We start from the raw sequence: 25898 nt of genomic DNA on the forward strand, positions 1-25898 counted from the left end.
GAATGCACTCCAAATTTCATGTTATAAAATGCAATGATGTCATATAAGGCAATACAGATGAAAAGGCAAAAAAAATAATTTTTCTGGGGATTATTTTTCTTATTTATTTGTATCCCGCCTTTACTATTTTTATAAATAACTTAAAGTGGTGAACACAGATAATACTACTTCTTCCTCTATTTCCCCTCAACAACAGACCTGTGACATGAGATGGGCTGAACAAGAGTGACAGGCTTGCCTGTTAAATCCTCACTTCCTCACTTAGAAGATTCCACTTTATTCTGAAATGCTGGTTTTATCTCTCTGGGCTTCCCTTCTCTGATTACATCTTATCTCTGGCTCCAACCTACTGCTAGTGTACTTCTCATGTAATGTTCATGTTTGTCTTGTGCTTATTTATTTTATTTTATTTATTTTATTTATTTTAATTCCATTTATATCCCGCCCTTCTCCGAAGACTCAGGGCGGCTTACAAGCTTAGCAGTAGCCTTCATTCTATGTATATGCCTGCTTATTAGGGCTTTCATACACCCCCCCCCCCAAGCGGCATTATTACAAAGTCAGCTTAATTGCCCCCAACAATCTGGGTCCTCATTTTACCTACCTCAGAAGGATGGAAGGCTGAGTCAACCTTGAGCCTGGTGGGATGCGAACCTGCAATAATTGCAGGCAGCTGGTGTTACTTAAGGAGGCATTAGCCCACTGCTCCACCAAGGCTCTTATGACTTTTTTTTTTTTAAATTCCCTCTTCAGCTTTACAAAGCTACATAAAGTTTTGGGAAACACAGGGTCTTTGGTGCTCTCTGAGCTTGGTTGTTTTCTTGCAGACATTTCATTACCAAACTAGGTAACTTATTAGTGCATTATGGTTGCACAAACACGTTCTTCATTGCAACAATGCAATGCGGTGTCTGCTGAAGGCCCAAGAACATTCCCCAACGGCAATCCTGATTTTTCTAGCCAATCACACTTCTATCTAGAACAAATTTTGTCCCAGGCTCTAGCTTTTACCGCACCAACAGCACTGTTTTGTCTATTTTTATTTTATCGTTTATTTCAGCTTCTTAGGCCTCATCCAGCCCTTTACTGAGATTAAGCAATTTTGAAGAGTAGTGATTGTTACCTTGGGGTTAGAAAATACAAGTAGTCCTCAACTTACAACAATTTGTGTAATGACTGAAGTTACAACAGCACTGAAAAAAGTGACTTATGACCATTTTTCACACTTATGACCGTTGCAGCATCCCCATGTTCAAGTGATTTACATTTGGATGCTTGAAAACTGATTCACGTTTATGACAGTTGCAGTGTCCCAGGGTCATGCGATCCCCTTTTGCAACCTTCTGACAAGCAAAGTCAGCGGGGAAACTAGGTTCATTTAACAGCCATTTTACTAGTTTAAGAACTGCAGTGATTCATTTAACACATGTGGCAAGTAAAGTCATAAAATGGCGCAAAAACAAATGTCTCACTTAGCAACAGAAATTTTGGGCTCTATTGTGGTTGTACATTGAGGACTACCTGTAGGGTGTAGCAGAATTGGGTGCTATTAGTATACTGATGGCTGAAAATCCTTCATAGCCGCCTGCAGTGTTTCCATATAGTTTTTAAAATTATTTTATTTTTGATTTTACTGTTCTGAAATATACAAAATAAATAACATTATTTCACTAAAGTGGTATTTTTACAGTATTGGCTAAAGATAATTAATGCTCTGGTGTTTAGATAACTTAAGGCCAGTGAATATAAAAAAGATAGAAATATTATATCAGTATTAATTATAATTTAAATTGTCAGTGTTAATGAGCATAAAATTATTTAGCTTTTTTATTGAGATCTGAATATAACGTTTAAAAACTGCAAATTACATCAAAATATTTTATTATAACAATATAGGTTTCTGTCTTAAGCTGAATACTTAGTATTAAGGTCTCTTCTGTATTATTACTTAATATTTTGTGCATGTTGCAAAAAAAGATGAGTTAAGTAAATTTGACAACTAAAATTTTTTAAAAGAATAAAATAAAGGAAAAAGAAAAAGGCTACTCAGTTTCTACTGTCTTCCTATTTGTGCTTTTGCAAATTTACAATATTTATAAACATTTGGGACCTCTGGGAAGCAAGACTGCAAATGTTTAGGTTTGCTGTAATGTATACACACAGACACACACAACACACACACACACACATAGTGTGGGTATGGCTGACTGATGAGAACAAATAAGTTTGAGATGATCATATCGGTCTCCCTGGTCAGGACTGAATTACAGATTAAGGCATCCCTGACAGATGGCTGTCTCTCCTCTACTTGAACACATTCAGTAAAGGGGAACCTGCTACTCTTTTAGATAATTGATTCCACTACCAAACTATTTTTATGTTAGGAAATTGTTTTTGACATTTACTTCCTGTAACTTAAATCCATTATTCCATGTCTTGCACTCTGGAGCAATGCAAAACCAAGACCTAACTTTCTATGTGAGATCTTTCCGGTATTACAAAAGTGCTATCAAGCCCTCTTTTAGCTAAAACTGAACTTTTCTTTGTTACAGCTATTGCTAACTCATATATCTAGTAACCACTCAATAAATATTCTCCAGAAGTATTATTGATGAACCAAGCATTTCTCATTCTAAATGTGTTCAATTATTGTTTGTTTCTTAAGTGGGTAACTTTATTCTCTTACTTTGAGCCAATTTCTCTTTAACTTTGAGACCAGTAAAAACAGAACTCCAAGGCAAGAGGTTTCCTTAAAGAACATATTTATTGGCTACAAAGTATCAGCACAATCAAAAGTGAAACCAAGATTGAAGTTCCCTCCCAAAGGTTACAAAGTTGAACTTCCCACCCCAGTAATATGCCATTAATCACATTCCCTAATAAACTACTTAGGCAGGCTTTCTAACAGAAGGCTCAACCTGCCAAAACCCAAGCAGCAATGAATGTGTTTCCCACAGGACAATTTATTGTTTTGTCTAATCTTAAAAGCACAACTCTCCCTTCCCAACTGTGGCAACTGAAAATGAAGTTGCAGCGTTGACAGTGGGATCCTCTAGAGAAAAGAGAAATCCTGTAAATGAAGAAGAGGCTTATGAGGGTGCTTATCAAAAAATATATGTATCAATCTATCTGCTTTGACCTCGGTAGTTTTTACCCAAGTGTCCTGATAGTGGGTACCCTTTCCACTATACCACAGGTCGGCAACCTGCGGCTCCGGAGCCGCATGCGGCTCTTTGAGCCGTCTCTTGCGGCTCCCAGCCGCCCGGTGCGCGCGCACCTCTTCCAACGGGCAGTGGTGCGCGCGCACCTCTCCAAATGGAGAGTGGCACCGCCCGTTTGGAGAGGTGCACGCGCACCTCCCCGAATGGGCGGAGGTGCGCGCGCACCTCCCCAAACCTTTGGAGAGGTGCGCGCGTACCTCCGCGCGAATGGGCAGCGGTGCCGCTCTTTCAGGAAGCCCGCCTCGGCCCGTCTGTGAAGCTGCCGAAAGCGGCAGCTTAGCAGACGGGCCGCGGCAGCTTCCGCAAAGAGCGGCGCCCCTGCCCATTCCGAGAGGTGCGCGCGCACCTCTCCGAACGACCGGAGGTGCGCGCGCACCTCCCCAAACCTTTGGGGAGGTGCGCGCGTACCTCCGCGCGAACGGGCAGCGGTGCCGCTCTTTCAGGAAGCTGCCGCTTTCGGCAGCTTCCTGAAAGAGCGGCGCCGCTGCCCCTTCGCTTTCGGCAGCTTCCTGAAAGAGCGGCGCTGCTGCCCCTTCGCACGGAGGTACGCGCGCACCTCCCCAAAGGTTTGGGGAGGTGCGTGCGCAACTCCGGTCGTTCGGAGAACGGGCAGCGGTGCCGCTCTTTCAGGAAGCTGCCGCTTTCGGCAGCTTCCTGAAAGAGCGGCGCCGCTGCCCCTTCGCTTTCGGCAGCTTCCTGAAAGAGCGGCGCCGCTGCCCCTTCGCTTTCGGCAGCTTCCTGAAAGAGCGGCGCTGCTGCCCCTTCGCACGGAGGTACGCGCGCACCTCCCCAAAGGTTTGGGGAGGTGCGCGCGCAACTCCGGTCGTTCGGAGAGGTGCGCGCGCACCTCTCGGAATGGGCAGGGGCGCCGCTCTTTGCGGAAGCTGCCGCGGCCCGTTTGCTAAGCTGCCGCTTTCGGCAGCTTCACAGACGGGCCGCGGCGGGTTTCCTGAAAGAGCGGCACCGCTGCCCCTTCGCACGGAGGTACGCGCGCACCTCCCCAAAGGTTTGGGGAGGTGCGCGCGCACCTCCGGTCGTTCGGAGAGGTGCGCGCGCACCTCTCGGAATGGGCAGGGGCGCCGCTCTTTGCGGAAGCTGCCACGGCCCGTCTGCAAAGCTGCCGAAAGCGGCAGCTTTGCAGACGGGCCGTCGCCATCGGGCAACCGGGAACCGGTTCCATCTCATTTTTTTAAAAATGGCAGCCGCGTGCGTCCGCGCATGCGCAAAAAAACTTTTTGCGCATGCGCGTGCATGGACACACGCACGCGGCTCCCTCTTTTTTTAATTTGTGATGGAACCGGTTCCCAGTGGCTCTTTTTCTTTTTTAGGTTGCCGACCCCTGCACTATACCTAATACTGTAGTTTTCCTTTGCATAACCTAGACTCAAGGATTTGTTTTATTTCATAATAAGTCTCTCCCTCCACTACAAGGGGACCAGGTGTCTGTCTTGCAGAAGGTCTTAAAGAGGACTCCCTGAAAGGTTTCAAGAGGCTGCAGAGAAAAACAGGGTTTCTCACAGTTACTACTATTGAGCAAGGTACCCCCTATACTATACCTGTACACTTGGTTTTTCTTGCCTAAATGTAGAACCTTACTTTTTTCACCATTGAATTTCATTTTGTTAGATAGCGCCCAGTGTTCAAGTCTGTCCAGATCCTCCTGTATCTTAAGCCTGTCTTCTGGAATGTTGGCTATTCCTGCCAGCTTGGTATCATCTGCAAATGTGATGAGTTCCCCATTTATCCCTTCATCCAAATCACTGATGAAGATGTTGAAGAGCACCGGGCCCAGAACAGAGCCCTGGGGCACCTACTACACACTTCCCTCCATGTAGATGCGATTCCATTGAGGACCACACGCTGAGTACGGCCGGTCAGCCAGCTACAAATCCATCTGGTGGTGATGCTATCTAATCCACATTTTTCTATCTTTTCAAGTAGAAGGTTGTGATCTACTTTATCAAATGCCTTACTGAAGTCCAAGTAAATTATATCCACACCATTCCTCTGATCCACTAATTTTGTCACTTGGTCAAAGAATGCAATAAGTTTTGTCTGGCATGATTTGTTTTTGACAAACCCATGTTGGCTTTTAGTGATAACTTTGTTCGCATCAAGGTGCTCGCTGATTCGTTGTTTGATTATCTTTTCCAGAATCTTCCCAGGTATTGAGGTCAGGCTGATAGGTCTGTAATTTCCTGGATCCATTTTTCTCCTTTTTTGAAGATGGGAACTACATCAGCTCTTTTCCAATCCTCTGGTAGTTCCCCAGTGCTCCAGGATCTTTGAAAAATATAGTTCAGTGGTTCTGAGATCACATTTGCCAGTTCCTTGAGAACCTTGGGGTGTAATCCATCTGGTCCTGGTGATTTGAACTCATCTAGACTGGACAGGTGCTCACTTACCCTTTTCTTGCCTATCTTAACTTGTGTTTCTATTCTATTTTTATGGCACTATTTTTGATAGGCTGGTCTGTTTTTTCCCTTTGTGTAAAGACAGATGCAAAAAACGAGTTAAATAGTTCTGCTTTCTTCTTGTTGCTTGTCACCTTCTTGCCACTTTCCCCCACTAATGGACCAATCATTTCCTTCACTTTTTTCTTGTTTTTTACATGTTGAAAGAAGCTTTTTTTGTTATTTTTGACTTTGGTCGCAAGCCTTAGTTCATTTTGAGCCTTAGCTTCCCTCACTTTATCTTTTCAGGCTCGGGCTATTTGCTGATCTTCTGACTTAGTTATGTGTCCCTCTTTCCACTTTCTATACTTGTCCTTTTTATCTTTCAATTTGTCAGAGTTCTTTATGCAGCCACCGTGGTTTCTTTTGAGAACTGTTATTTTTCCTCTTTGTTGGTATTGTGCTAGACACAATATTGTTGTCCTCTCAAAAGTTTAGGTAGGCTACCAGGGCTCAGGACCCCATGTTTAAAAATGAATTGGAGTCTTGTTTTAATGTTATGGTTCTGATAGATGAGACCAGTAAAAACAGAACTCCAAGGCAGAAGGTTCCCTTAAAGAACATATTTATTGGCTACAAAGTATCAGCACAATCAAAAGTGAAACCAAGACTGAAGTTCTCTCCCAAAGGTTACAAAGTTGAACTTCCCACCCCAGTAAAATGTCATTAATCACATTCCCCAATAAACTACTTTGGCAGGCTCTCTAAGGGAAGGCTCAACTCACCAAAACCCAAGCAGCAATGACCTTGTTTCCCACAGGACAATTTATTGTTTTGTCTAATCTTAAAAGCACAACTCCACCCTCCCAACTGTGGAACCGAAGAGGAAGTTGCAGCATTGACATATACATTTTATTTTTCCTTCCTAAGGTACTAGCTGTCAAACTTGGTGCAAATTTGATAATCATTACTTCCACCAAATTGCCAGTCCTTGACTTTTCCTCAAGAACGTCTACAGGCTTATATTTTCCAGGTTGCTCTAAAATAGGAACATGTTACGAATATAGCAGATTTCAACTGCAAACTCCTGTTCTTTCATTTTACAGCAGAAGGATTTTTCAGGTTCTCTTCCCAAGCTCCTAGAATAGCCAAATATATAGAGTTCACTTGAAAGAAAAATTATTAGAAACTCCACTGTTTAGAGCTGGTCTTTGCTTTCCCTGTTCAGTTCCTCAGTGAGTGCATTCTCTGGAATTTGGCTACCTTATATTCCTCACATAATCTCTGCTTACTCACCAAGAAATGGATAGTCCTTCATGGTTATGTTTAAGAGATTGCTTTATTATCCTTCATAGATGAGATGTAATCCCTCAGACCATACAGCTTCTCTGATATGTTCCTCTTTTTCTTGTCTCTTTCCTCCTCATTCATTTAGTAAGTTTCCTTAGGGCTGATCTATAATATCATTGTACCTTTAAAATTATATAGTTGCCTTAATTAGGATTAGCAAAATAGACCCTAATAATTCCTTCAGTTTAATATTCCGTGGGCTTCTTCTCTTACTAGTCTTGAAAACTAATTAAACAAATTTAACAGATGTTGAGGATTTATTCTTTTTCATTAAATGACATGGAAGTCAGTTTTTTAATTTTCTTACATTGTTTTCTCCCCTTTGTATTTCTTTCTTAACCATACAGTAAAAGTCCCAGTGTTTTATCTCTCTCTCTGTTTCCATTATTATAGAGCTGCTATCTTAATTTAATGAGAACTCTTTAACCTAATTTATGCAACTAGTATTTTCATTTCTGTTAACATTTTCTATATCACATTCACTTTCTGGATTTACACAATTACCTTGTTTTTAAGGCTGCTTGACTAAAGTTGTTGTGTGGCCCTTTTTTTGTCCCCTCATTCTAACTATTTAGAAACATCACTTCCTGTTCATGAATTGTTAACTTGTGCAAAAAAAGTTTTCAGTATGATGTGAGATTTTACATAGAAACAGAAATGCTGGGTCTTTAGTTGCTTTTTTAAAAGTGTAAAAGTCATTCTTTTGACATCTCGTTGTGCATTAGCATTCATTAAAATTCTGCTCACATCTTCGTTGAGGAAAATGGAATCTGGGTTTTTATAGTAACAAATATGAATGGAAGGATTTTGTGAATGGTCTTTTTCTTAAAGAAAAGAAAAGAAAAGCTTGGAGCACTTTCACAATCAACTCATAAAACAATTCAGCTACTAATGAATTGACTCCCTGTCTTAAGACAGCATTATAACTGACAGGTTTTTCCCCTCTGCTTCCTCTACTAAGTATTCCAGCTGGTGTTTTACAAACTCAAAGCCTCATTCTGAGAGACGCTTTATGATTTATAACACAAGATTGGTTCCTGTGAAGCCATTAAGGATGAATTGCTTCTTGTCAATGATTATTTGAAAGCCATCCCTGTATCTGTCTCAAAGCATATGTGAAGGAACGCTTGTCCAGCAAATGCAAATTTCAGGGACACAATTTCTTCATTTTTTCAAGCATAATGGAAGTATCCTTCAAATATTGCTATAGATAATCAAATAGTTGCAACAGAGGTTTTTCCTGAATGGGGAAAAGATATAAATCGTGCCTTGTAAGCTAATATCCAGTGATTCTCAGATCATAGATTTCACTTATATACAGAGTAATCGCTCAACAACCGTTCAGCTTCAAGGTCTCCCAGCACTGGACAATTAATTTGTGGAAAGGGCAGAAGGAAATTGCTATGGGTTTGAATTATTGTGAATATAAGAGCCACTTGCACCTTGACACTGGCAGTGGACAGTCACCTATTTTGTTTAATCTCATTGCTTGTTGACGATGAATATTCTTAACTAACCAGACTGTGACTGTGAGACTTTTGGAATTTCTGGCCTGGAGAATTAATTGAGCTATGTAAAGTCTGGATGTCTGTGTTTAATTGCTGAATTGATCAGGAAAGCCGGAGAAATTGGATGAAAGAGAGAGAATTAGACTTTCTTGTTTTACAAGAAATTTGAGAATATTGTTCTCCAAACAGAGGAAGTAGGAAAGACTAGAATAAAACAAGCATTACTACAGAACTTAAGATGGATTTTTTTGTCCAGGTAGGAACTGTTTGGAGCAGCCCATGGTGATTTCTATCAGAGCTAAAATTCTTGTGAAGCTATACTTCCTTTTCCTGCAGCTGTTCAGTTTCTAGTAGTCAAATACTACCTTCATGATCTTAGTTGACTAATGCCAAAACCAGGCACTAAATCTACTTCCTCCAGTTTGTTAATCTCACATTTTGCTTCCCTTGACATGAAGACTAGCTGTTTTCAAGGGACATGCCCTCATGATGTCAGCTTAGAACCAGTCTTTATTGTTCTACTTTGGGAATTGTATTTTTGTTCTTCTCCCAACAGAAAACTTGCCATCTGTAAAGTCTAGGTTATCACAGGAAAGAGTCCAGAGAGGACCTGATTGGGGAAGGGATCTGTACAGCTGGCCCAACTAAACTCTGGAGGAAATTCCCCCTCCTCAACTGGTTGTTGGATGTTGTGCCTGCAGGGCCATTTTGGATTTGGCCGTGAAAGAGAGCAGACAGCTAATCTTTTTCTCTTTACATTGCAACTCAGGAGATTGATAGTTCTGTCAGCCAGGAATGCTGCTATTTGGGAGATCATAAAATAAAGAAAGCACGTGAGACATATAAACACAAGGGAGTGGGGAGAGAAATTGAAACCAGCCTTTCTGGCTCACCAAACATAATTTTCCTCATTTTCTTGAGGGAAATTGTGTTCAGGAGTAAGAAAGAAAATAAAGATCCAGTGGTTCAATAGCACTGAGAAGTCTCTGGTTCAGGCTTCTCTGCTTTGTATTTCAAGTCAGCTGTTCCAATCACTTGCAGATTATTTGGCAGTATTGTCAGAGAAATGGAAGGTTGATATACCTGTTAGACAATCCCCTTTCCTCCCCCAAATCAGTGCTTCAACCCCCAATTCACTCAGTAATTCACTCCATATACAATGGAGAGGCTGGTGTTTGTTTTCTCACTCATCTGTGATGCTGGTTGAAAGGATTGCTGCTCAAACTACTCAGTGTTGTGTGAGCATAGCAACATCACCAGGCTTAATTACTGAAGCACAATAAAGGCAGGCTATGAGTGCAGTAAAACTGATATTAATACTCTTTCCTCCTGAATGAAGGACAGAAGGAGAACATATGAACATGGCTTTGACAATAATTTCAACTGCCATCAACCTTAGGCAGTATCTGAGCTAGGAGGTAGCAGTTGTAATTTAATAGAGTTTAGTCAAGAAAGGGAAAAGTTGCTCAAAAAGGTACACCACCAAGTTCTATTTATTACAAACTTATAGATAAAATAAATACCGTATCTGATGGTTCTGCAACAGATTTTGGGCTAATAGAAAATGAGTCCTATTAGGAAGCAGAACTGGTTTCTTGGATGGAATTCTTTTTGCTAATGTGAGGAAACATTAGAGATTTGTTGAAGAGCCTATTATACAGTGGTAAAATAGTCTCTGGAGAGACCGTGATTTGGTTTCTCAGATTCTATAATCTGTTGATGTCATTCTACCTTGATGTAGTGCCCATGAGGTACACGAGTGATCTTCATCTGTTACCTTATCAGCAAGGATGCTACAGCTGTATTGCTGCTTCACATGTAGGTGAAATGGGAGCAGAGTGCTGTTGCAAAGAAAATTCCACACCACGGATAATGACAGAATGATACTTCCACAGTGCCTTCTCTCTCTCTCTCTCTCTCTCTCTTTCTCTCTCTCTCTCTCTCTCTCTCTCTCTCTCTCTCTCTCTCAACAGAAATTAGAGGGGGAAAAACCAAACCTTTTCTTAATTAAATACCAGGGCCTCATATTTGTTAGGCAAGAATGAGCTCATAACTTGCCTTTCTTGAGCTCAAAGCCAATAGATTGTCATCTCTTTTTAAGGGCCATAGAGTTGACATTAATTACATGAGCATTTATAGATTTCCACATGAATGAATAATTGTATGGCTGTGCAGAGTGATTCTCTTTTGGCTTTCTATCCAGATGCATGTTGAATTTGGTTCTCTGTTCTCCTGACATTTGACTGAAGACTGCAGTCAGCAAGTCTCTAATGTCTTTTGTTCTGCAATATATTTTGAAGAGGATCTTAAGCACATTTTTTTAAAAAAATGTATGGTTATAAAAGTTTATTTTATCTGATTATTATTCTGCCTCCTGTTCTATTATATTTGTGATCCAACAAAAATCAGTTTTAACAAAATAGGAGCATCTGCAAGGTATAGTCAAGATGGCAGCCCTCACAGTGCTTACCAAACTACAGAATAACAGAGCTGGAAGGGACATTGGAAGTCCAACCCCCTGCTCAAGCAGGAGACCCTATACCATTCCAGAGAAGTGGCTGTCTAGTCTCTTGATAAAAGTCTCAGTGATGCAGCACCCACAGCTTCTGAGGGCAAGCCGTTGCACTGGTTAATTGTTCTCACTGTCAGTAAATTTCTCCTTAGCTCTCGCTTGATTCTCTCCTTGATTAGTTTCCATCCATTGTTTCTTGTCTTGTCTTCTCGTGGCAGCCTCTCAAATATTGGAACACTGCTATCATGTCACCCCCAGTCCTCCTCTTTACTGGACTAGACATATCTAATTCCTGCAGCCGTCTTTTTGTTTTTAATACATATCAACATGCAGCAATACTCCAATCAACACCACCGGAGCTCCCATTTTGATTTTTTTTTTAACCTGCAGACACCTCTGTAACAAAAGGGCAATCCATGTGGCAATTTGTGGTATTCTGCATTTTTGAAGTGAAACAAAAAATTTGAAGAGCAACCTTTTGTTGCATTTCCTATAGTGATATTCTATGTAATAGTTGTCTTTTTGTTTAGAGTTCTAGAATGCCAGGGGCTCCCGATTGTGAATGGCCAGTGTGATCCTTATGCAACAGTTACACTAGCAGGACCATACAGGTTAGTAACATTTATTGCTTACTCATTTTTTGCAATCTGGTTAAAGTTAAATGAAGAATCCAATGAAATAAATAAAAATGGAGACTGTCTTTAAGAATTTGGGAGTTAATATTAAATTCCTACTTCTCTTTATGGAGAATCAGATTTTATTGTGGTAACATCTACTGGTCAAACTATTGCTGTTGCCCCAAATCATGTGATTCCGTTGTAAGAGGTCCACTGGCAACTAGTCTGGGCATAATTCAAAGAGCTGATTATGCCCTATTACACTATTTAAGAGCATAGAACAGGTTATCTTCTTTATAAATCACTTTATAAAGCTTTAAGAAAATGAGAAAAAACTCAGCACAAGATAATTACAGTGCTTGCTTTTTGTTGATGCGAGTTTGGAAAGTTGGACTAGAATTAGAGATATGCAAATTTAAGTCCACACTCAGGAACTGAAAATCATAGGGTTTCTTTGAACTTCTAGAGCAGACATGTCAAACACAAGGCCCAGGGGCCAGATCCGGCTCGCGAAGTGGTTTCATGTGGCCCACAAAGCCATCCTGGAAACAGTGAGGGAACGCCCCCCGCTGCTTTGGCCCTGGCCCAGGCCAGCCGGGAGCCAATGTACAATTCCATGGTGGCCATCTATGCTGAAACGCATTCAGTCTTACCTCCACAAGGCCGTCTGGAAGCAGCGAGCGACAGGCCCCTAGCGCATCGGCCCCGCTTCCTGGGCGCGCGCTGGGGAGGTATCACCTTTTGTGAGGAATGAAGAAATGCACCATTGCCTGGAAGTGGCCAGCACATGGCCCTGCCTACTTCGGGCAGGCTAGGGGCTGGGCAGCATTGCACAGGTAATGTCAACTCATGTTGCTCATGGCATCCTCCCCCCCAGAGCCCACCAAGCCAGATATGTGAAGTAGGCAAGGGCCATGTGCTGGCCACTTCCAGATGATGGTGCATTTCTTCATTCTTCACGAAGGATGACACTTCTCCAGCTGCGTTTCTTGCCTGTTTTTCTCCCTCCCTCATCTCTAATATTTTCCCACCAGTCTAAGGAAGGAAGGAAGGAAGGAAGGAAGGAAGGAAGGAAGGAAGGAAGGAAGGAAGGAAGGAAGGTCTGAGGGAAGTCCTGCCTTAGTCTTTCCCTGCTGCCCTTTCACCATCCCCTTGTCCCCTGCTCTTGGCCTATCCTGGGGGGTCTCCAATCCTATTGCTAAGGAAGCTTTGGATACAAAGCCAGGTCGCCTAACATGGAGAGGTAGTGGGCCTCCCTCTGACTTTGCCCTCATACCCATCATGAGCAACCTGGCTAAGGAGAGCAAGCACAGCAGCAGCAGCAGCAGCCTTGAGGAGGAGGTAAGTGCAGCTGGGCATCCCCTTGGGGAAGTGGGGCTGGGCTTAGTGCCGTGGGTGCTTGAGGGCCAGGCAGGGCGTTTGACCTCCGCGCCACCATCCAGCCCCCCCCCACCCGCATGGCCTGAGAGAAACAGTGAGGCTCCTTCAGTGGACCATGCCTTGGCACTTACCCTGGTCCCACCCTCCTTCTGCCAGAGACCCTCAGATCTGTCCCATTCCTGCCCAGGCCCCCATAGACACCCTTGACACGAACGATGTAGAGCTGGCCATGCCCACCCAGTTGGCCACACCCACTCCAGCCACGCCCACCCTGGCCACACACACACACACACACACACACACACACGAAGGCAACCGCAATGCTGATGCGGCCCTCAATGAAATTGAGTTTGACACCCCTGTTTTAGAGGAAAGACAGAATGTACATGTGTATGTCCTTAATTGGTAATTGTTTGTTTTTTTAAAAAAATTACACTAAAAGATATGGACAATCTGAAGGTTTACTTCCTGTCTCATCCTGCAAGAAGCTTAGAGAGATGAAATAACCAAAAAGGCCACTGTTAAACATACTTTTAAGATAACTCTAACACTAGGCTTGACACTTTTCAGCTTATCCTATGTTGGGTAACATTTCTGCCCTGGCCTTTTTTTCTTGCAGATCTGAAGTCAAAAAGACTAAAGTTAAAAAGAAGACAAACAATCCACAATTTGATGAAGTAATTTATTTTCAGGTTGGTATTTTGGAGGAAGGGGGAATGTTCTGCTGTAGATGATTGTCATAGTTCCATGCTGTGCCAGCTGCTGGATTTTAGAGAGTGCTCAAGCTACAGCCTGAAGTATATCCTGGAACCAGCCAGCTATTTGGTGGAGCAGAAATGTACTTTCCAGCTGAATGCAATATTGTTCTTCTGCAGAGAATTTCTGAACTCCTCATTTGATGCTTCGGAACCAGTCATCCAATTTTGGATTGGTGCTGATAAGTGATTCCTGTTGACTTTGGAGCTTTATGGGTCCTCTGCTATTTTTTTTTAATCAATAATGGGATGGTTGTCTCAGAGGAAATATAAAAAGCTTTAAAAAAAGTAGCAGCAACCCATTCAAAACTGGAGTTCATTGGTTAATTGCCAACATGCTATCACACAAAAGGTCTCTTTGCTTCAATAGAAAGCACTTCCTTTCCGCTGAGAATGCCAAAGATGTTGTATAACAGGACTTTGTAAAAAAAAACGAAAGGAGGTAAAATCTAGCATCCTTCAGAACTGTTCTCCCCCCCTCCCTATTTTCTTTTGTTTTGATAATGGTAGCTATAGGGATAAATGCAAACTTTGAAAAAGTTCATTTCAGTTCTGAATCCTGGTCACTCCAGATTCTTTTATTTCATTATTCTTGTCCACTAACTTACTAGATGTTCAAGGACCATCCTCACAGTGACTAGTGTGCAGTAGCTAAGTTAAATCACTGAATATAGAGATTCTTCATATTGGATCAGACCACTGATCCAGCCACATCAGTACTGTCTATGTTGGAAGGTCATCATTCTCCAAAATCTCAGTGCCAGCTACCAGGTTTGAGGCAAATACTGGTTTTTCCCCACCTTGGTACAGCTCCTGCCCAGATTGTTAGAGGAAAAAATGAGAAAATGCTCTGAGAGCTTTCTTTTTTCTGTGCAGCACCACCAGTTGGGTGCTGTGTTCTACGCAGTAGTGAAACAAAGAGTTTGATGTGTGTGACATGAAGCTCTGTATCGGTACTTTGTCATCTTCCTTGTCTGTGTGGCCACTGACAATTCACACTGTGCTGCTTTTTCTACTTTACTGCAGTACTGAATAGGATGCCAATAATTACAACAGCTCCTCAGATCCTCTGAAGGTCTCAGCTGTTCCTATCAAGTATTAAATATATTTAGAAAATGACATGATGCGTGGAAATTGTGCATGTGATTAATTCCAGTTTGACATGCAAGTTACAGTAGGATTGCAGGCACAAGGCCTAAATTTTAGCTCATGGAAATAAGTAAAGGTAATCCGGGACTTACAGTTGCTTGCTTAGTGACAGCTCAAAGTGCTGATGGACTCCCTCCCCATGGGCGCCCACGACCCAGTCCTGATGATTGTCCCCTCCCACTCATGTGGACACCCAGCAACCAGCCTAGGTTTACAGCTCTTTGCAGTGCCTCACATTCACATACCTATAATTTACAACATTTTTGCTGAAAACAGGTATTTTCAGGCCCCATAGTGATCAATGGGCTTGCTTAACAACTGCAGATTCACATAACCATGGTGATTCACTTAATGTCTGCTATAAAAAGGTCGTTAAATTCAGTTGGTAATATGATCACCCATTTTATGATTCTCATGGTTTATGACTAATGGGCAGGTTCCATTACAGTCATAAGTTGAGAATTACCTGTATTTTTAACATATTGCCCATTTATGAGTTATCTCAATTATCCTAACCATTCTCTTGCAGTGTAGATCCCTAATAATTCCACATTGTAAACAGATTGCTATTGAATGACACAAATGTACTTAATATTATCCAGTGATTTCATCGATAAAGTGATGTATTCACTGTGAAAGTTGTCACTCACAGCTAACTACACTTTGCTTGCTGTAGACAATAAGCAAATTTATTTATTTATTTTTTATTTTAATTCCATTTATATCCCGCCCTTCTCCGAAGACTCAGGGTGGCTTACAAGCTTAGCAGTAATGGAGCTCTACTGATTTGAAATCTAGAAGTATCTACTCACTGTAGAATTAATGTATTTAATGTAATTAATTAGTGTAAATAGTGTCCTGACTAAGTTTCTTCATGAAAATTTTAAAATTAGTATGGTAGAAATATGAAACATAATTGGGAAATTTTAAACAGATTATGACTTCTAGGTGACATGGTTAAAATCCTGTTTCATAATAAGATTTTTCCAGAACCCCTGCTGCATTTCTACCTAACCTCTTCTGCATATAATTCACTTTGGTGAATGATACCTAGACCGTCAAAGACACAATTTAAATCAAAGTGGCAACCTGGGATTTAAGCTTTGGTCCGATTTCCAAAGATTTCCATATCAGAAAAGATTGACTCTCTGGTAAGAGCTGTCAGTTTTTTTGTAACTGGCTACTCTTTAGGAGAGAAAGGAGGAGGAAGATATTGGAAAACGAAAGAATGAGAGAGAAAAGGGTATATGCCAAAGAAAAAGAATATTTGTAGCTTAGGGTTGACATGAGGGGTCTTTGGTGCTCTCTGAGCCTACTTGTTTTCTTACAGACATTTCATTGCCCAAACTAGGTAACATCATCAGTGCCACCTTGGATTTAGTTTTTACCTTACTCTTGCCTAACTCCTGCTAGCAATTGCTTATGCCCACAGTGCATGACCTGGAGAATGAGACCTTTAACAACAACAAAAAATTCTCCCACCTTTTATTTAAACACAGTTTAACCAGTCATGTTACAGACCAAAACTTCTCAGTGAGGCAGTTTAGAGTTTTTCTGAGCCTGAGGAAAGAGATCAAGAGCATACTGATACATGCCTGTCAACCTTATAGAGCCACAGGAACAAAACTTGTCTGATCCTTACTCACTGAAGTAATATCTTGCATTTGCCTGTGCAGATAATTTTCATATTTTTTGTAGTGCAGTAAGGTTTACACATTTATTTTTATGTCTAAATTAATTTAATAATGCTCTGTTAGTGTGAACAATGGGACAGGCTAATGGTTTAAGAAGAAATAAGCCCACTGATATTCAGACCAAGGGCTTAAGAAATTATATCTGGAGGCAAGGTGTTGTGTATTCACACGTTATATGTTATGTTACCATGTTCCTAGTTATGAGGTAAAACCTTTGGCAGCTTTTGACAGCTGTCAAAAGCTGCCAGAAGCTACTGCGCAAGCTCTCGGCTGTCAAGAACGGCCGGTTACTGCGCAGGCGCGAGTAGCTTGACAGCTCCGGGCTGTCAAAACTCTCCTTCGCCGATTGGCCCGCTTGGACAAGCGGGAAACCGGCATAGCCCTGATTGGTCGCTGACCGGCCAGCTGGAGTATAAATAGAAGGCATTGTAAGTCTGTTCTTAGCCCGGTTCTGACAATAAAAGGTTTTCGTTAGCCAGCTGTCTCACGTGCTTCTTCAGCTGACAGAGCACAAAGCCTCCTGGGTTGAGTACAGGACAACGTATCCTAGACCTCTGCTGAGTAGTGAGGATTCTCCAGTCCACCTGACTTTGTACATATATGGAAAATTGGGGCTGGTAAATTGGTAGCAGGTAGGAGGCTTGGAAATCTGGAAGGTCACACAATGACCTGAAGTAGAGATCTGAGCATGGGCAAGGAAGGATGTCAGAACTATTACATAAGAACAGTTTTGGATAGAGATGGTTCCTTGAATGAAGCAGGAGATAACAGGAGAGGCAGAACAGCTGACCTGTGTAGGCAAAGATGTAGTATTTCTATACCTGGCCTTATGGGCCTTTTATGGTACCTTTGTGTGGGATGCTGCCAATTCATTATTCAATGAATAATGTCACTGACACAAGCAATTCAGGGTGCGGTTTCCTGTAACTTGCTTTCTCAGGGAGGAGGAAAGAGGTAAGCCCTTCAAAAGGTGGTGAAATTTTCTTCATTCATTGGAGAAGAAAATGAAGCACATAATATTTGTATAGTGCAGGAAAAAAGGAGACAAAAATAAGAGGTCTGGTTGAAAAAGGAAACAAACTGGATCATTGTGGTTGGGTAGCAGTGAGGAGAACTGAAAGAAGGTGAAGCAAATGAAACAGCTGGTGATGGTGCAGGTGGCACTGACAAAATCACAGAGGAAACCTGCTGTATAGATGCAGCAGAATATTTTGAGCATGAAAAGTTGGGTGGTACAAACTGAAAAGAACACAATATATGATCAGTAAAACCCCTTGGAAGCTCAAGGGGTTTGGTCTGTTCTATTCTTTCTGTTACCTCTTTCTGTGACTAGAAGTAATTCCAGATTCTGCCGCTAAGATATAAATTATGGTCAGAAGAATCAGCAAGTTTAAAATGTCCTGAGGCCAATTCTAGTCACTTTCAGCATAGCCTAGAGTGGAACCATCTTGCAAATGCTCTTTCTGGAAAAGGAGTCATGGATGAGATTATTGAAAAGAGTCTACTGTTAGAGAAAAAAGATGCAGTAAACCTTACATGACTTTACCCAGTTTCTGAAAGAGCAATACATCTCCTCCCAAGAATAATTAAACTTTTCACCATAGTGACTTTGGGCTCTTCCTTCCCTTGTAAAATTAATTTATAAGTGCAGCCAAAATTTTAAGTTTCTTATGCAACATCAAATGTCTGAGAAAAAAAGGAGCAAAGATGTCCTAGCAGAGCCAGAATTAGTTTGTTTAAGGTGTGTGCTAAGAAAGTGTTATCTACACTTCTTGAAGAAGCAAGATATTCTCAGTAGGGCTGGATACTCAACTCCTCTCATACTCAGAAGTTAATACTTGTCTTGAAATATGTACACGAGAAAAATAGGAAGCAGTTGTGCAGGAATACTTCCTGAAAATGCCAGACAGCAATTAAAAAGGAAGAAGATTTTGCAGAACAGGTCAAGAAAGTGCTGGCAGAAAGTACTAATAGAGTACAGAATGGCAAAGGGCCAGGATATGAAAATGCTTAAAATGTATCTGGAAAATACCAGGATGTGAAAACTGTAGTTAAGCCAGAATACCTTGGGTTTTGTTTTCATCCTACACAGCGCACTCTAAATCTGTGTGATACTTATGCTGTATGGAGGAGTACAAAAGTCAAAATATATTTTGGAATATAGCGAACCTGTATGGTATATTTTCATGCAGCTCTCTGAAAAAACAGATGTCTATGGTTGGGTAATAGGGGACTTGCAGAGTGCAAGATAAAAATGTGATGGTGGCAGACACAGCTATCATGTGAATTGAGTTTTAATTGGCTATTGTATGCACATGTATGAATCGTGGACATTGAAAAACACATATACTGTACATCAAATCTGTTAAGACCCCTATGTCCTTTGGGACAACCAATCTGCAGGTATATCAGTGGCTATATTTCCTCTTCAAAGACTCAAACTGGTAACATTTTAACAAAATGTGGAAGGTGTAACCAATTTTGAAGTGCTAATTGAATTGAATTTATGGTGTCTTTCATAAGATTTGAAAGTGAAATTAATTGTATAAGAAGTAGTAGAAATATTTTACAAAATATTGCAACATATATGGAAATGCACACTGAGTCACTGTACTCTTATTCCAAGATACATTTAAGTTAAATACATAACTAAAGATTCTAGTTTTGGTGTTTTAATTCCATTGTTGTCGTGCACTGTATGTGAACCTGCATGTACCTCATAGATGTCTGCTTATTTGGCTTTGTATTCAGAAAAGAATTTTCTTTGGCTGACTCAGTTTTAAAATGTAGTTAAATCAGTTTGCTAATACATTTTTAAAATGTGTAGTAATAATGCTACCTGATTAGGGAAGAAGTTTCTGAATTTTTAATGGGAGGAGATATATTGTGGTTATTGCTGGGTGGAGTACTCTCATTCCGTGTCAAGGCCTCGTTAAAAATAAAAAAAACCTCAAAGCTTTTGTTGTCTTTGCTGGGTTAGGTGAAAGATTTATAGATAATTTCAGTAAAAGTAAATTGGTCCCCTCCCATGTTTTACATGTGCTGTTGCTTTTGAAGTGTTTGAAAAGCATCTTGAAGCATATTCGAGGTTAAAGAAAGGAAGGTGACATTTCTGGATATCAAAACCAACTTTCATACACTGAATATATTCAAAGTGGAGATTTTCAGAAAATCAATATTATTTTTCAATTTATCTCCAAAATAAATGTGAAAAACACATTTAGGCAAAATACAATCTACAGTTCTTTATTTCCTCATAGAGATTGATTGGCATGGCTTTAGGTGAATGGTATGGCTGATTTAGCAGGTAGGGAATTGTTACAAATTCTTAGGAACATATAAATGTTTTAAGTATTCTAAAGCATTAAAATCTGCGTGTGTATATATTCACATGTACACATACACCTGTTATATTTCATTGCTTTTTAATCTGTCTGAATACTATTTTCCACTATCCTTTTGCTTTTCCATCCTTGAAGTATAGATAATCCTCAATTTAGGACTAGAATGTGATCATAAAGTGAGACATCACATGACTGCATTGCTTAGTGACTGCAATTCTGGTAATCCCCATGTTATCATTAAATGAATTTTAACAGTCATTAACCAAGGAAGTACCCAAATCCAAATCCATTCTAACCTTGATCCCTCCTGTCCCTGAGCCTCAGCGAGATAAGGGTCTGCATCCAGTTACCCTCACCCACTATCTCACCTCCACCTTTGCCCTTCTGACCACTCTGCACCTTGCCTTGCAGGATGGCAAACAGTACATGACCCTGGGGCTGCTTGCCAAACCCCAGCTTTATTAACTTAAAGAGGCCAGAATGGGCCAAAACACCCTTTCCCCCCCCACACTCCTGGACCTTATTGGGCTGGCTTTGTGCTGCAAAAAAAGGGGAAAAACAGGCTGAAAGCAGCCTTTTCCCCTGTTTTTCATAGCACAAAGCCAGCCCTAGATAGCAGCCGAGCAAGAAGACAATGAAGGTGAACTGGGGCATGGACCGCAGAGTTGCAGGTGTCAAAATTACATAGATGGGGGGGAAATAGGTGGGTGGTGGTAGTTGCAGCAGTTGTAAATAGTCTTACCACCCATGCCCAAAGTTACAGCTGTTGCAACGCTCACATGGTCATGTGATCAAAATTTGGAAGTTTGGCTTCCAAATTTTGATCACATGACCATGTGAGCGTTGCAACAGCTGTAACTTTGGGCATGGGTAGTAAGACTATTTATCGCTGTCATGTCACTGAAAGAATGTCCTTAAGTCAAGGACTATCTATCTGCATTGAAATATTACAGCAAGGATAAATTTTAAAAAATAATATCTGGACTTAGATGGGAAAGGTCAGATAGGTCTGGCAAAATTTATGCAACACCAGTTTTCAGAGGAAAAGGGTATTTATATAAATTATGCTGAGGTGGACTTGCTTCTCCTTCCTCAAAGTTTAAGGCTATGAGACAAGGTGTCTTGGGGACATGTTCACCCCATTTTGTTTCACAGACTACATATGTATGTTCCATTGTAGAATATTATATTCATGTATTATACTACCCAGTCTGTAACTGTATTGAATAAATATTTCTAGCCTTCCTGCAATCACTTCTAAAGGTTATTACATTTTAGATATGCCCGCAAAATGATGAGTTCAAAGTGACTCATAATCACAGATTAACCTAAGCCACGGTCATTATAATGTGAGTTCTTATTTATTTATTTATCTTAAACTGCCATCTGCCATATAGTAGAAGAATTGCAGAAGGAGGGATGAGTCTCAAACTGGAACTCCTTTGGGCCCTTTACTTCCTGCAGGACTGAGCCAGATTTCCAAGGGGGCTAATTAAGCATCAGCATAAGCCCCATCATCTGACTTCAGTTCTGTCATCATTTCTCCAAAACAATAAAGCCAGGCCTTTTAAAGACAGCCTATACAACTGAGCCTTCAGGGTATTTTACTGTGAAGGATGCCAGACTAAATTTTTCCCTTTCTTTATTTCCTCCCTTCATTTCATCTTGTATCTAAGCCTTTCAGTTGTTGCTTAGGGCAGTTGGTTTTCCTGCCTTCAACTCTACAATTTGTCTGGAGTATTGTCACACTGATAGCGGTTTTCCCTTGGACATAGAAATATAACATATTGCCCTATTATCTGAATAGCAAGGATAATAATAAATTAGTAGTAGATGAAGCTAAGTTATTTTCATTCCCAAGGGACTGTGTCTTTTCAAGCCTTTCTAGAAAATAAAGTTTTTACTGAGAGCTCTGGGAAATCGAGAAATATCCAGTCCCAGGACATTCCTCTACTATTGGCAAACACTTTTCTTGCAAGTTCCACTTTCCTATATTATGCTAGCTAGAATATAGAGGACATTGGCAGGTGAAGCAGCGCTCCTCCACAGAATCTGTTTATAGATAGGTCTTTTGCTTTCTGCACGAAAGTGTCCATATGTACTTGAAGTTTGCATTGCCAATATGAATGCTTGGTGTATTTATTTATTATAAAGCTAGCCGCTAGGTAAGGGAAATAAAATGTAGCTTTAATTGTGGAAAACAATGTTATATATTTACCAACACTGTTTTCCTTCCTTCCCTTGTAACTTATAAAATGGTAGGGAAATAGATGAGAGGAAGAGGGAAAAATCAAGAAAGTTTGCTTTATTCTTAAAAATGAAACTAAAATTTGGAGGAATGACTTCACTGAATTCACTGTTTCTGAATTTCTTTCTAATCACTAATTTTGGTTGATTTGCTCCTTTATTTCCTCCTGTTCTCACTTGGATATTGATTACTTGTTTTTTAACTTAAGTATTTGTAATTTTACTAAGTTATTTGTAAGTTAAGATTTAACTTCAAGTATTAGTAATTGATCGAGTTCACGAGAGAGATTGTCACATCAGATAAAAGGACCTTATTGTTTTAACAAACAGTATCAGTTGATTTTATGTATATTCCCTATGATATCTTAATCATACTTCCATAGTGTTCTGTACCAGCCTGCTACCGGCCCTGCAGAAAAAGCAGGGACAACCCCTTTACAAACGGCAAGAGGCTGGAATAAAGCCTGCCAAATTTATTAAGATAAAACAGAGCAAAACAAGACACCAACCATGAAAAAGGAGCTATGAAACAGGAACTATTCAAGCGGTTGCCTTCAGCAAACCAGCCCTCCCACACATTCCCCTTTTATACAGTTCAGGGCGTGGCTTCTCTCTGCCTCCTTCCGAGGTGCCCCATTGCCTTCCTCTGTTTACTCCTGATTGACTGCCTCCTGCGTCGGGCGTCCTTGAACAGGGCCAGCTGTGGGTCATCTTCACCCACGCTGTCAGGCTCACACAGCTGGGTCTCCGTCGTGACCAGGTGGGAGGGGCCTGGCTGAGGGCTCTGCGGAGCCTCAAGGCCATCATCAGCAAGCTCTTCAACACCCCCCTCCTCCTCCTCTGAGTCGTCCGACCCAACTGCCGAACCCGCAGGCTGACCCTGAATCACAACACTTAGGTCCAGATTTCATTTGCCATGAATCATAAATCTTTGGGGGAAAAGGCAGCGGGAATTGCTTGTAATGAATTCTCAGTCATTATGTTATCCAGTGTGTAAGAGAAATATTTGTTTTACCTTCAAATAACTTAGGTGCTTTGCTTGCATGCTTCCTTGATTCCTGCTCATATCTTTTGCCATTGTTCTTCAGAATTTTGACCTCAGGCCACTTGAAAATATGTCATTTTTGATTTAACACAAAAAAGGATTTAGACTATAGGATTTAACATACAAGAGCAGGATTTGTAATACAAGTAGATGCGCATGGAGCTACATCAGTCCTACCTCAGTGATTGTTAAGGTGAATGAAAGTATTCTGCAAAATTGATAAATGCAACACCAGGGGCATGACACCAGGGACTCCCGTACCTCTGGGAGACCACGCTCTGGACGGTCCTCAATCAATAGGCCGGGAGCAACGCCCAGAGGATCAGGGAGAGAACTGTTTGGGGCGGCTGAACCACCGGAGCTGACGCCAATTAATGGATCCCTCCATCCTGCCTTCTGCCCACTCTCACCCATCTTTGCCCATTCTCTCCCCACAGGACATAACGGGCCTGGGTGCTAGCCACAGTGGCAGAGTGGCTGGGCCTTACACCTGCTACCCCATAGAGGTGAGAGCTCTATGGGGTATGCCTCACCCAGAGTACGTTCTGGACCACCTCCGGAAGCAGAGACACAACCCATCGTGAGAGGATGAGGAGTGGCCTGCTTCTGGGGGTTCGCCCGGCCAAGTGGCAGTGGCAGGGCGACGATCCAGATACGCACCTACCCGACTCGACCCTCCTGCAAATTCACCATCCGGGGGACAGCCTTCCCGGAACCACCTGTGACTATGCTCGTTCAATACTCTAGCATAGCACTGCACGCCCTCAGGGGTTCCCCACTCTCCTGGGTGCGACCCGCCTGCATCACATCCAATCTTGATGACGGACCCAACCACTGGGCCTCTGAGAGATGGCCAGGCAGGGTCAGGGGCCTCCAGCATAAGCCCAACAAGAGGCCCCTGATTAAGTTCTTAGTTAAGTTTTTTGTGGGGTTAGGGAGGGGGGAGGGAGGAGACTATGGTTGTGCGGGAAAGGCACGCCTTCCAGCCACCATAACGCATGCCAGGCCCACGGCCGTTCGCGACGGCGTACAACGAGGACCAGTCGCCGATAACACCCAGTGGCGTACTGACAAACGTCCCATCCCTAGGATGGTGGGGAATGGCAGAAGGTGCACAGACAGAGGGCCGTATCGTCACCGGGAGTGTCATCTCCGCTCTGTACAGGCGGTGAGACGCTCCGACCCTCTGTTCTCCCCCGGAGGACCCGGGAGCAAAGGTGCGCACCCTCCCATGCTAAGGCTGGTCTACCTGAATGCAAGGTCCGCAGCTAACAAAGCTCACCTCATTCGTGACCTAGTGGAGAGTGAGCATGCGGACCTGGCCTGCATCACGGAAACCTGGCTGGGCCCAGAGGGGGGTGTTCCTCTGGTAGACCTCTGCCCGCCAGGTTTCCAGGTACTGCACCAGCCCCGGGCTCATGGGAGGGGCGGGGGAGTGGCAGTTATCATCAGGGAATCCCTTAGCCCGCGAGAGACCACCGTCCCTCAGATGGTCGGGTGTGAGTCTCTCCTACTGAGATTCGGCCCAGGGGCGCAGTTGGGTCTGCTGCTGGCGTACCTACCACCTAATCGTGCAGCGGCGGCCCTACCCGAGCTACTCGATGTCCTCTCAGGGTTGGTGGTTGAATTCCCAAGACTCATGGTCTTGGGCGACTTTAATCTACCGTCCCTGGGAGGATCGTCCAAACTGGCCCGGGAGTTCATGGCTTCCATGACGGCCATGGACCTGCTGCAAATAATTTCTGGGCCGACTCATGAGAGAGGCCACAACCCAGACTTGGTGTTCTTGTCTGGACGGTGGCGTGATGATGTCGGTGGGGGTGCCACAACTATTACGCCCCTGTCATGGACCGATCACCACCTCCTGCGGCTAGACTTCCCCCTTGCCACCCCCCACCGTGGGTGCACGGTGCCAGTCAGATGGTACCGCCCTAGGCGCCTAATGGACCCTGATAAGTTCCAGGCAGCGCTTAGGGACTCGCATGCACCCCATGCTCACAGCTCGGCAGAAGCCTTAGTGGAAGCCTGGGAAAAGGCAGCCACGGAGGCTCTGGACCGAGTTGTACCCTTGCGGCCTCTGACCCGGCGCAGATCCCAGCGAGCCCCATGGTTCACCGAGGAGCTCCGGGAGATGAAGCGTCGGAGACGGGGCCTAGAGAGCCGTTGGAGGTCCAGTCGATCCGAATCCGACCGATTGCGACTAAGAATCCTCACCAGGTCTTATCTCGCTGCGATAAGGGTGGCAAAATCCAACTACTTTTCCACCCTCATCGCGTCCGCAGATAATCGCCCGGCTGCCTTGTTCAGGGTGACTCGCTCCCTATTAAACCAAGAGGTGAGGGAGGAACCCTTGCAGGGTCGAGCCGAGGAATTTGGTCAATATCTGCTGGATAAAATCGCTCAGATTCGAACTGGTCTGGACTCCAACTGGGCTGAGATGGAAGAACAAGACATGGACAGTCTTGTCGACGTCATCTGGGAAGAATTTGATCCTGTAACTCCTAAGGAAGTGGACAGGATTATGAGAAGGTTGAGCTCCTCCACATGCTTACTGGACCCGTGCCCTTCCTGGCTGGCCTATACAGCTCGAGAGGCGACACGAGGCTGGTTCCTAGCGGTCATCTCTGCTTCTCTGAGTGAGGGTCACTTCCCCACCACCTTGAAGGAGGCGGTGGTGAGACCT

At 42.7% G+C, this 25898-nt stretch overlaps 1 protein-coding gene across 3 annotated transcripts in view; it reads left to right on the forward strand.

Annotated features, from left to right (window-relative positions):
- The window catches only part of RASA3 (RAS p21 protein activator 3), a 139745-nt gene that overhangs the window by 82139 nt on the left and 31708 nt on the right, over positions 1-25898 (forward strand). For all 3 annotated transcript variants that reach the window (XR_014492481.1, XM_083362289.1, XM_083362290.1), the window contains 2 exons: positions 11515-11595; positions 13601-13673. Coding sequence is in view for 2 of the 3 variants with exons in the window: in XM_083362289.1 (XP_083218415.1) it covers positions 11515-11595; positions 13601-13673 (154 nt within the window). In the remaining variant the exon portion in view is untranslated. The remainder of the gene's footprint in view (positions 1-11514; positions 11596-13600; positions 13674-25898) is intronic.

Source organism: Vipera ursinii (assembly GCF_947247035.1).
Source record: "Vipera ursinii genome assembly, chromosome: 4".
Taxonomy (NCBI): Eukaryota; Metazoa; Chordata; class Lepidosauria; order Squamata; family Viperidae; genus Vipera; species Vipera ursinii.